Raw genomic sequence first — 12,856 nt, forward strand, 5'->3', positions numbered from 1 at the left:
GTGGCCTGACCTTCCGGGCCACCTGTGCTGGTCAGAAGCCCAGGAGAGCTGGCTGCTGTGCCCGAGGTCACACAGCTAATGATAATAAGAGCGTGCCCTTACAAATGGAGCGCTGCGGTTTGGGTATGCCTTCATTTGGGGGGCGGTTGCTCTGGTGTTGCCGCCCATTTTACAGATGGGCAAACTCAAACCGAGGCCGCGTGCGTCCTCCGGGCACAGAGTGAGTGAGTGTGTGTCTGAGGCTGCATTTGAACCCAGGTCCCGTGCTCCATCTGCGGTGCCCCCGAGCTGCCGGCCGGTGGGAGGCGGGAGGAGGACGGCTTCTCTGGTTCAAGGCCATTCCCTTAACCGTGTCCTCTGCCCGGTGGGGAGCCCCTAACCGAAAAAGAGTAAGGGGAGCAGGATTTGAACCGAGGACCTCGGAGGGCGGGTCCGCCAGGTTCCCTGTCTCTGGCCACGCCTGTGCGGAAGGCTGCGGGTAGAGGCCGGGTGACCGCCTGCTGGCGCTGTCCACCTACAGATCGGACCCGGGAGCGCTCAGGCCCGTCCCGGTCTGGAGATTCACGCACTCGTTCGTTCGTTCGTTCATTCATTCATTCATTCTTTCGTTCATTCATTCGTTCATTCGCTCATTCATTGGTTCGTTCGTTCATTCGTTCTTTCATTCATTCATTCGTTCTTTCATTCATTCATTCGTTCATTCATTCGTTCGTTCGTTCATTCATTGGTTCGTTCGTTCATTCATTCACTCGTTCATTCATTCGTTCATTCATTCATTCATTCGTTCGTTCATTCATTCGTTCATTCATTCATTCATTCGTTCATTCGCTCGTTCATTCATTCGCTCTCTCATTCATTCGCTCCTTCATTCATTCATTCGTTCATTCATTCATTCGTTCATTCATTCGTTCATTCATTCATTCGTTCATTCATTCGCTCATTCATTCGTTCATTCATTCGTTCATTCATTCACTCGTTCGTTCATTCATTCGTTCATTCATTCGCTCATTCATTCGTTCATTCATTTGTTCATTCCTTCGTTCATTCTTCTCAGACTGTTCCCCCTCCTCATCCTGGCTTGTTGATTTCCCACCCATCTTTTTAGAGGACTAAGTATACAAGTATACTTAAAATATACACGCATGGCCAATTCTTTGGCAATTCAAGAAAATACATTGTTATTTATATGTGTTTGAAGAGTTTGGTGTTAGAACTACTTTTCATAATATTCGAATAATAGAAAATTTTACTGAATCAAAGAATAGGCATTGCAGTCTACTCTTGCTGCAGGCTGATTCTTTAAAGTTTTAAGGTACAGAAAATGGAAGTAACATTTATTCAATTAGCTAGTGAATACGATAAATCTTGTTTATATATTATATAACGTATCTGGTGTAATTTTAATGAACTTAGTATTTTACATGACAGAACACAGCATATTAGTAGCTAAACACTACACTGAATCACAAAGAAATTCTGATTATTAGTATGACTAGGCTATTCATTTAGATTACTGATAGCTGCTTGAGATATAAGGTTATAACGTAGCCAAGGATGTAAACCTTAAAATTTAAATCTTGACTCTTTGATTTATAATAAACTACACTGTGCAATTAAAAAAATAATTCCTACCCATCTTTAGAAGTTCAACACAAATGTTACTTTAAGTATGGAACCCTCCCTGGTCAATAGCGATCTTCCTCTCATCTTAGATCCCCACACAATGTTTTGTCTTCTCTCTCACGCATTAATCATAAAACATTTTATCTTATAGTTATTTTGTTTATATGTCTTCTCCAAGTGAACTGGGAGGTCCATGACTTTTCTCTCTTTTTTTAAAAAATAGTATTTGATTTTTTTCCAATTACATGTAAAGACATTTTAGCATTTATTAAAAAAAGAAGAATTTAGTTCCAAATTTCCTCCTTCTCCCCTCCCTGAGATGAAAAGCATTTTGATAAAGGTTATGTATGTGCAAATAAGTTAACCATTTCCATATTAGTCATGTTATGAAAGAGGAAACAGACCAAAAGAAATAAATCATGAAAAAAATTAAGTGAAAATAGTATGCTTTGATCTGCATTCAGGCTTCATCACTTCTTTCTCTAGATGTGAACAGCATTTTCCTCTGGAATTGTCTTGAATCATTCATTGTATTACTGAGAATAACTAAGTCATTCATAGTTGTTTATTGTACAATGTTCTGGTTCTGCTCACTTCACTTTGCGTCAGTCATGTAAGTCTTTCCTGGTGAAGTCCGGCTGCTCATCATTTGTTATAGCACAATAGTATTCCATTACATTCATATACAACTTGTTCAACCATTCCCCAATTGATGGGCACCCCCTTAATTTCCAGTTCTTTGCCAAGATCCATGACTTTTCTAAACTTTCTTTCTCCTTCAGTGCTGAGCACAGGACTCAATAGTAAATGGTTAATAAATCTTTGTCAGATGGATGAATTCAGCAACAAATGTAGGCAGCCTCTGTAAAAGTGTTCCTCTGATGCCTTCTTGAGAGATTATAAATTCCTTAAAGATAATGTCTTTCATATCTACCTCAGTTTCCCTTTGCTTTGCTCATATCAGGCATTGAATGAACATTTGATGAATTGAACTGAATCCTGTCGTAGAGATAACTCTTGAGTTCTTAATGTCTGTTCCACTGGGGAACAAGTAGGGAACAGACTTACTGAGCTGGAAAGGAGTCTAGGATTGGACTGGTAAAGAACTATGCATGTGATTGTCCTACAAGTATATAACCTTGCTAAATTCAAAAATGTTCATCATCAGGGATTTGGCCATGAGGGAAATCATTTTTTTGAACAGAAGTTTAGCAATGTATTTCTGCTTCATTTTTGGGGGCTTCACTTCCCTCATTTATAAAATAAGCACAATGATATTTGTAATTTCAGCTTCAGCAGCAGGATGGCATAGTAGTGGATAGAAAGACAGCTTTGGAGACAGGAAGCCAGGTCGACTCAGAGAAGTCACCTAATCTGCTCCAGGACCTAGGTAACTCTTTAGGACTATAGATTACAGTGAAGATACCAATTTGCTTTGGTGGAGGGAGTTTCCTCATCTGGGAATTCTCTAGACCAGTGAAATCACAGGTTTAGTCTCACTATCAACCTTACAGGATTGTTACAAGGAAATATGAGTTCTATTGCTAATACAATTCAGTAGGAAGGATAGGATACCCAAGGAAACATGTCATACCAAATACTTTGGTGAAGCCAACATCCCCTTGTATGGGGTCTCCCTCCGCTAAAGGAAGAAGGTGGTCCCTCCTCCACACCTTTTTTTTATCCTATGGGATTTTATGTGTCCCCGTTTTCCCATAAAGTCTTTTAAAAAGATCCTCCTATCTCTGGAGTCTTTTCTTTGGTTCTTTTAATCTCATGGAAGGGAGGCAGGACAAACATACCCTTCAGTTTGTCCATCTACTGTTATGTCTCATTCTCACCAACCAATCTCCTTAGGTGGACATGCATTCCTTACCTACATGTTGTCTCTTTTTGCTGTTTCTCAGATACCATCTCCATCTACTTAAGCTGACCATGTGTCTTTCCATTTCCTTTTGGGTGTGTTGTAATGTTAAATTTTATTGTCCTTTTAAATTGTGCATGGGACTGTTGAGAGCTGCATGGAGTAGTGGGCAGAGGGCTGGCCTTGGAGTCAGAAAATCAGGCTCCTAGATGTACTGCTAATACTTGCTAGTTGTGTAAGGGTAGACACCTGAACAACTCAGTACTCTGGACAACTCTCTAAGACTTCCAGTTACAGGTGAGTATCTGATATGCACTGGGAGAGTGAGGTTCTACACTAGATATCCTCTATACTAGTGGTCTTATATCAGGGTTTCTTAAACTTTTTTCACTCGTGACCCTTTTTCATCCAAGAAATTTTTATACAACCCTGGGTGTATAGGCATATAAAATAGGTATACAAATCAAACATTTACTGATAATAAATCACAAAGAAATTTATTTTAAAATAATTCTTTGGTATACATGTAATTTTACTAATTATTAAAAATGAAAGAAAATATGCATACTAGTGAGATGGATGTATGTGTTTGTTTTTACATAAAGAATTAAATCTTGGCCAAATATTTGATACTGCAGCATTTGATACTGCAGTGTTTTTCAGAGTTGATCGATATTTTGATTATATAATCATCAGTGCTGAGAACATTGCTTCACATAAATACATAGTACAAAATGGCAGAAGTATAGGGCCATTTCAGAAATTGTTGGAAATTCTATCAATCTTAAGCTAAAATTCATTTAATGATTTTGCATGTACAGTAAAAACACTGCAATTTGTAACATACAATAGACTTGAATCTAAGCCAAGGTGTTTCCGGCATGTTCTTTGGCATTGCATGGCACGCAGTATAAAGTGTTCGTGTCGTATATTCAGAACCACGGCTGCAATGAAGTTGCACAGTGTAACAGGGGCAAGGACTGCCAGAAATACCTTTAATTTTGAATTAATTTTTGGTCATTACACATTCAGAAACCTTTTATTGTTACCAAATTTTTCAATAACCCCACATTCAGTTACATGACTCCATGTGGGATTTCGTCCCACAGTTTAAGAAGCACTGGTCTATACAATGGTCCAAACTTTCTGTCTGTGTGTATGCATGTATGTAATATTGCAAAGATAAAATACAGTTTGCTAACTATAGTACATAATGGAGGTATCCCATGTTAAGAGGTCCAAGTTCCATATAAAATACTAGCATTTATATAGTGCCTACTATGTGCCAAACACTGTACTTAGTGCTTTGCAAATACTATCTCATTTGATCCTCATAACAACTCAGGGAAGTAGGTCCTATTATTATCCCCATTTTACAGTTGAGTAAACTGAGGTTAAGATACTTGTCCAGGATCACACAGTTAGTAAATTGCCTAAGGCTGGATTTGAACTCAGATTTTCCTGAGTCCAGGCCCAGTGCTCTGTTACACCATCTGGCTGAAATGAGGTAAATAATCTGTCATTTCTACAGTCCTATGTTTTAATCAGCAAGCATATATTCATTTTTTCTATAACATGTGCTCCTCATGATGACAGGGTTCAGACCAGGGACTTGCCAAAGGCAAGGAATCTAAGAATGGAGGTTCCCCCTTGGTGAAGTACCTCTCCCTCCTCCCCCTGACGCATTTAGGCTACACAGAGTCCTGCTAAAGCCAAGATGCAGACAAATGGACTCTGACTTATTGATTGGCTTTCCCTGGCTCCAGGGCCATTCCTCCTACCCCTAGCTATCATTCTCACTCACAAGCTGGGTAACTGCTACCATGCTGCTACTGAGGTCTGCTCTTCTCCTCACTCTGCTCCTGGCCCCTGGCACCTCTGGTCAGAGACCGAAGAAGCCCCCACTACCTCTGATTCCCATTGACAAAATCCAACCACAAGCTGACTTCGACCCTCATCAGGTAGGCACGATAAGGAAAGAGAGGGAAGAGTTGGCCCTTAGAATGCCAGAGGGGGGTACAGAGAAGAGCAGGTGCAAGGTTGCCTTAGAAAACTCAAGGACCCCTTTGCCCAAAGCAGGATCTTCCCAGCGACTCCCAAGGCAGAAGTCAAAATGAAGCTGTAGAGAGCCTTTTAGAACAAGAGCTCCCCAAAGACACACAAAAAAAGTGAGCAGGAATACCTGTGGTCTTACTTGTCTGTATGTCAGCCACCATAAGACTTGTGAGATCCTAGTCTTATTCTGTCCTATAGACTCTGTGCTTGTCCTAGCAATTGAACCAGTTGGGAGGGAAGGGTTACTTCTGCCTCCTGGCAACCTGGAGATTTCCCCACTTCCCTCCTGGCCTCCTAGACACCCTGAGGGTATTCCTCAACCTGGGACTCATGGTCAAGTCTCTCTAGTCCCAGTCCACCTGTCTCCTCAGTTTTCAGGAACATGGCTCCTGGTGGCTGTAGCCTCCAAGTGCAGCCATCTTCTGGAGTCTAGCCACAGATCAGAGGCCACGTCGATGCAGGTTGCAGTGTCTGGCCCAGCCCTGGCTGTCAATACATTCAGGAAACTGTGAGTAGCATATGGAAAGAGAGCCTGACACAGAAGGTGAGGGCTTGATAGTGCTTGTGATTTATGATATGTGATAGAATGTGTGACTTGCACCCTGGGTAACTAGAAAGAAATCCCTTCCTCTCTTGGGGCCTCAATTTCCTTTTATATAAAATGAGGGTATTGGAGTAGACAATTTATAAGGTTGCTTCAGCAACCTTGTTCCTACAAGTGTCTTCCCCTATGATAATAAAATATTGATAAAGCTTTTAAAGTTTGCAAAACATTTTTCAAATGTTATCACAGCCACCTGGGGAAGTAGGTGTTGTTATTCCCATTTTACAGATAAAGAAATGGAGGCAGTCTGCAGAGAAGTAACTAAGTCTAAGTCATAAAACTACTGAATATCTGAGAACAAATGGGAACTCGGTTCTTCCTGCCTCTAGTTCCATTGCTCTCTCTCCACTACCTAGATGCCTACATGAACCCACCTCTGTGCATAATACACATACACATGCATATATACATACTCACAGTGTCCCCAAAAGCTTAAAAATGGACTAAGACTTTTACAACACATTGTACCTTATATCTCTTAATATTCTTATGTACTCTGAAGGGGGTCAAGCCTGTCTCAAGCTAAGACGCTGACGTGGGACCAGGAGAGGTTTATTGTTTCTCATTAGATCTGTTATCATCTAGAGTCAAAATGCAGAATGAGACGTACGTACATTCTTGGACATAGACAATATGGGAATCTGGTTTTTTTATTTGTCTTGCACTAGTCTTACTTGACCTATTGGTTAACAAGGTTTTTGTTGTCATCATTTGCAACTGGAAAGTGGGAAAAAAATAAATGCTTGTTAATTTAAAAAAAAAAAGATTTATTACCTTCAATGTCTCATTCCTATCTTTTTCAAAGGAGTTGAGATAGACAAATGAATCTTCTACTATCATTCATTTATATATAAGATTCTATAGATGATTACATATGAGAATGAAATGAGTGTTTTTTGTAGCTGAATATAAGCATTAGGATAGAAGCTTATCCTCTATTGGCTAGCCACAAGCATCCTCAGTCAACTCCAATGTCATTTGTTGTTCGATAGTTTCAGGCCTGGCTGACTCTCCATGACCTCATTTAGGGTTTTCTTGGCAAAGATATTGGAGTGATTTGCCATTTCCTTCTCCAGCTCATTTTACAGATGAGGGATTGAGGCAATCAGGGGTAAGTGACTTACTTGCCCAGGGACACACAGCTAGTGTCTGAAGTGGGATTTGAATTCAGGTCCTCCTGACTCCAGAGGGTGCTCTATCCACTTAGTCACCTACAACTCCAATACCAGACAAGAGAAAAGGGATCCATGTACCTTGTTCTGTCCCCACAAGGTTTTGATCTTCTCTCCTATATCTCAATATTTTGAAAACTTTCTTTCATGTAGCTAAGAAATCATGAATTTAGGGTGTGCTGGTAAGTCTTTAACAGCCAGCTCTCCTGCTGTTAAAGATTCAGGACACATTTTTACATTTCATCTGTATTATTAACTTTTCTACCATTATTTTCTTGAGTCTAGACTCTAGACAATCAACAAAATGATAATTCAAGCTCTGATTTACAGTGTTTGTGTTTGCTGATTTCCAAGCTGCAAATGCTTGTGCTAAAAATTTAAAAATAGATCCTGCTTCCACATGCTCCTGGTAGCATCTATTAAAAACCTAGTTCTTGAGTTTTTATGAATCAAGGTTATGTCCAGGCACTTGTGGGCAACAGCTCAGTCTGTGATAATGATCCAGCTCTAGTTGAGTTTATTGGTTGAGTCCTTCAGAATATTGTAAGCTCTGTATTTGTAATCTGGCAATTTTGTCATCTGTCAATCCATGAAAGAGAGAGAGCTCTTGATGCATCATTCTAGCCACCAAATCATATCTTACTCAGTGTCCAACAGGTAATAAATGTATTGTTATTATTACTATTACCATACTACTTCAAGGATTCAAAATTTTACCAACGTGGGTGCTCTTTCCACTGGAGGAGATCACAACCCCTGTATGCCTTCAGGAGATTCTATGACCAAAAGATCAAATCTCCTACCAGCCAACCTGAAGGAGCCTCAATAACATTTCCAAAACCAGTCCTTGTGCAAGACATGCAATCATCACCCAGCCCAAACTCAAAGTTTTTCAAGTTTGATAGGACCTATCAAAAGTTACATTCCACGCGTATAGCCTCCAAGAACCCAGGATCACCTCCATACTATGATCATAATAATAGCTAGAACTTTGATATTCAAAAAAAGACTTTATATTTTAACATAAACTTTTCATTTGATCCTAATGACAGCTGTTTGAAGTAAGTGCTATTATTATTCCCATTTTACAGATGAGGAAACTGAGGCTCTGAGAAATTATCTGCCCAAGGTTATAGAGAATTCTCAATCTTCCTCTATATCCCATTCCAATATCCCTTGATAGCCTATGCTTCAATACTCTTTAATATCTAACCTAAATTATTTCTGGACTAATCCTCAGCCCAAAGTGACAGGTTGCCTTCCCTATCTTTATTGTCCTAATATATCTGCTCTTTAGGGATGGTATCTGTTGGCAAATCAAACAAAAGTATGAGCCCACCAAACTCCAGGGCAGATATCATCTCCAAGGTGAGAGTGGGCATGGGGGAGGGGGTTAAACTCAATGCTCTGGGGAGCAACAGTGACTGAAAGGCCCAGAATTAAGAAATCCTAGGTCCTGACTCAACTGCAGTGAGTCCTAGCTGGGAGGAAGTAATGGGAGGGGGAAGAGATGACAGTAGGTGCTTGCAATTCTGGGAGACGCATTCTAGACATTGAGTAGGTTAGGACGATAAAGAATTGGTAGCATGGGAGAGGAAGCAACCCAGAGCAGCCCTGGAGCTCATTCCCCATTTTTAAGGCACCAGATCCAAGGTGAGATGACAGTATCTGTTCCTAGGCCGACAAAGACGTAGCAGTGGTGTGACAGTGGTGGTGAGGGACACAGATTACCACCAATATGCCATCTTGTACTATCAGAAGGACCAGCATTTCTCCATAAAGCTCTATGGTAAGGAGGAGGGTTGGAGATGGGCATGGGACAGAGAACCGCACTGAAGATGCTGGAGAAAGAGAAAAAGAGTCAAAGCTGAGACTCATGCACTTCCCATCCCTGTCCCTAGCCTCTGACACTTGCACTGACTAGAGACAGAAAATGATTAAACTCTGATTTACCTGACCAAGTAACTTCCAGAGACCCCTCCTGAGGACTATTTCATTATTCCCCCTACAGCTCGGTCTTTCCCCGTTAGTGATGATATCTTGAGCAAGTACGAACAACGTGTCACTGATGCCACACTAAGCGAAGACTTCACCTTTTACTTCCCTACCTATGGTGAGTTTTCCCACCCATGTGACCTTCCTATTGCTTGGCTCTTGGAACCAATCTCCTATACCCTGGACTTTCCCAGGCCACAGACTCACAGAACCTCAGAGTTGGAAGGGACCTCAGAGGAGCCTTCCACTGTCCATGTCCTTCTCCCCTTCTAAGACGCCATCCAACACTAAATGAACCACAGCCTCTCTCTGTTTTTAAAATTTTATTTATTTTTTTGTTCTATTTTGAGTTCTGAGATATCTCCATCCCTTCCTCCCAATCCTCCATTAGAGAAGGCCAACATTTGATATAAAAATATATGTGGAACCGTACAATTCATATTTCCATATATCAGTTTTTTCTCTGAAGGTAGATAGCATTTTCCTTCATAAGTGCTTTGCAGTTGATGTGAATGATCATATCACTCACCATTACTCTTTAGTCACTATTGCTGGTGCTATGTGCAATGTTCTCATGGTTCTGCTCATTTCACTCTGCACTATTTCATGCAAGACTTTCTGTGTTTTCCTAAAAGCAGCCCACTCGTCATTTCTTATAGAGCAGTAGTATTCAGTATTCAGTCAGTCATACACCACAGCTGGGTCAGCCATTCCCCAGTGGATGGGCATCCCTTGAGTTTCTAGTTCTTTGTCACCACAAAGAACTGCTATAAATATTTCAAAGCATATTAGTTCCTTCCCATTTTCACCGTGGGAAACAGACCTAAGAGTAGTACTGCTGAGCTGAAAGGTATGTCCAGTTTTATAATTCTTTGAGCGTAATTCCTGATTGCTCTCCAAAATGGTTGAGTCAGCTCCACTGACTCCACCAACTGTTCCACTAACAGTCTATTAGTATCCCAGTTTTTCCACATCCCCTCCAACATTTGTCATTTTCCCCTTCTGTCATCTTAGCCAATCAGATAGGTATGAGATGATACTTCAGAGTTGTTTTAATTTGCATTTCTCTAATCAATAATAGTTTAGAGCATTTTTTTCATACAATTGTAATAGCTTTGACTTCTTCTTCCAAAAAATGACTGTTCATACCCATTTATCAATTGGGGAATGACTCATATTCTCATTAATTTGACTCAGTTCTCTATATATTTGAGATATAAGACTTTTATCTGCTTTCCTTCTAATCTTGACTACATTGGTTTTATTTGTACAAAACCTTTAATTTAATGTAATCAAAATTGTCCATTTTGTATCCCATAATGCCCTCTGTCTCTTGTTTATTCATAACTTCTTCTCTTATCCATAAATCTGATAGGTAATATGTTCCATGCTCTTCTAGTTATAATATCTCTTTTAGGTCTCCCTAGGTCATGTAGAGTCACAACCTCTTTAAGCTCCAGTTTCCTCAGCTGTGAAATGAAGTCAGAATTATCTCTTATGGTCCCTTTCAGCCCTAACCTCTATGAACCTCTGACTGAGTGGACAACTGGTGATTCTAACCCTGACTTGACTTCCCACTTCCCCTCTCTCCTTCCCTCTATTTGAACAGAGACTGAGACTACAAAGATTCTTAATGGGAACTCCTAGTGCCCTGGTACTTTTTGTGCCTACTCCAATGCCCTAATCCTTAACCTCTTTGCCCACAGGATTCTGTGACTCCTCCCATGACTTCCAGATCCTGGATGGTGAGTGCAGTCTTGGGTTGGAACTGGGAATAGGGAATGGAGAGGAACTTGTCCTCTGGGTTTTCTACAGGGGAACATACAGAAAAAGGGTCTTGGATCATCCCCATCCCAGAAGAATGGACACTTCATGGTTAGCTTCTCCCTCCACCCAAAACCTACAGTCCCATTTAATATCTCATTGTATATCCTTAGGGACTTTCAGCCTTTCATTTTCTAGGAGCCCAACAACTTCAAAGTGGTTTAGTAGAAAAAGCTCGAGCCTTGGAGGTGAGAGACCTGAATCTGTGCTCAAATACTAGCTGTGTGACCTTAGGTATATATCACTAAACCTCCCAGAGTCTCAGTTTCCTCAATGGACTCCAGTGAATTCTTTCTGTTTGTAGATTGCTACTTATTTTTTGTTAATTTTGGAAAGTTTTCTTGAATAATTTCCTGAAATATGGTGTTCATATTCTTTTGTTTTCTTAAATTTGTGTTTGCTGCTGTGTTTTGACCTAGCTTCCAGAGCTGTCACTTGAGGCTATATTTTCCAATTCTTTCAGTAATTGAATCATTTTCTGACCTTATTTTTCTACTTTAGACCATGTTGCTCTATAGTCCTGTTTTTTGCTACACAGTAAGTCCTTTGTACATTGCTTCATTTGACTTTTTGAGGTTTTCCTGTTATAATTTCTTCATTGGGTTTTTAACAACTATTATTACTTCTTCCTGATCTTTTAAAAAAAATTAATTCTAGCCTCAGTTCCCACTGATCTTTTTTTTTTTACTTCCTCTGAGCTGTTGTGATTTTCATAACAGTGTTAATTCATGCCCAAATTAAGCATGTCAGTTATCCAAATTGAGGCAGTCTTTGGTAATAGCTTGCGTTGTTTCTTCTTTCTTCTGTGTTGCTTCTAGGATTTTGCTATTTCACCTCATTATTTTCCCCCCCCCATTGTATCTATGTTCTCCGTGACTCTCTTTCTCTATTTGGGCTGATTCTCATTTTCTTGTGTGATATTTTAAAAGCTATTAATCTCTTTCTGTTTCTCTTGTTATTCTTTTGAGAGGTGTATAAGTAGAGAGCCTCTGATTTTTCCATCTTGACCAGAAAGCCTCCAGTTTCCTCATCTATAAGATAGGGCAATACTTTTCACTCCTTAATTCACAAGGTTGAGATGAAGAATGTACTTCGTACATGCTACAGCACTATGTGAATGTGAGCTATTAGTGTTACAAGTTCATTGGTTTGGGGCAGGGGGGGGCGGGGAAGGCTACAATTGCCTACAGTGCCTAGTCTGTCTTCTCTGTTGCAGAAGTGAAAAGCTGAGTCGGAATGGAGAGGCTGGAGCCTGGCACAGCGCAGTCTTCAGTAAGAGAGTGGAGGGCTTGTCAGCTGCTTCCAAGGCCTCATCATGACTGCTGTCCATTCAGAGATCAGGGCCTGATTCCCAAGAGTCTGGGACTGGTGCTTTCTCTGGACCTTTGACCCCACTGTTTCCACAATCCTCTAACCAAAGACCCTAATTCCAATAACCTTTGATTTTGCTAAACCCTGACCCTAATAGGGACCTTGATTTCCAGGTGACTACAATAGGTTTCAGCCGCTTTGGCCTGTCCAATGTCTGAAGGTATTTCCCAAGTCCACAAAGGCCCCTAAGGACTGGTGAGACTGGAGCGTAAGAGGGTGATTGGTTTTTTCATTAAAATTTTTCCTGACCAATCCGATGATTTCTTTTTGATGGTCTCATTTCTCCCTTACAGAGTCTGCCCTAGTATTCATGTCCAGCATTTTGTAGACTCTATAACCCTCTTAGGT

At 40.5% G+C, this 12,856-nt stretch overlaps 1 protein-coding gene across 2 annotated transcripts; it reads left to right on the forward strand.

Moving 5' to 3' along the window:
• The first annotated feature begins 5,229 nt into the window (after window positions 1–5,229).
• On the forward strand, window positions 5,230–12,765 carry C8G (complement C8 gamma chain). Of its 2 annotated transcripts, none has more exons than XM_072633048.1 (7): window positions 5,230–5,448; window positions 5,914–6,050; window positions 8,616–8,686; window positions 8,997–9,107; window positions 9,330–9,431; window positions 11,020–11,058; window positions 11,276–11,400. In XM_072633048.1, the coding sequence occupies exons 1-7, from the start codon at window positions 5,311–5,313 to the stop codon at window positions 11,383–11,385; spliced, it is 708 nt and encodes a 235-aa protein (XP_072489149.1). In that variant the 5' UTR covers window positions 5,230–5,310; the 3' UTR covers window positions 11,386–11,400. The 2 variants fall into 2 exon arrangements, with proteins under 2 accessions (XP_072489149.1, XP_072489150.1); XM_072633049.1 differs by lacking the exon at window positions 11,276–11,400 and adding an exon at window positions 12,354–12,765 and having other exon boundaries at window positions 5,244–5,448.
• Window positions 12,766–12,856: the final 91 nt, after the last annotated feature.

The sequence above is a fragment of the Notamacropus eugenii genome, chromosome 1 (genome assembly GCF_028372415.1).
Source record: "Notamacropus eugenii isolate mMacEug1 chromosome 1, mMacEug1.pri_v2, whole genome shotgun sequence".
Lineage (NCBI taxonomy): Eukaryota > Metazoa > Chordata > Mammalia > Diprotodontia > Macropodidae > Notamacropus > Notamacropus eugenii.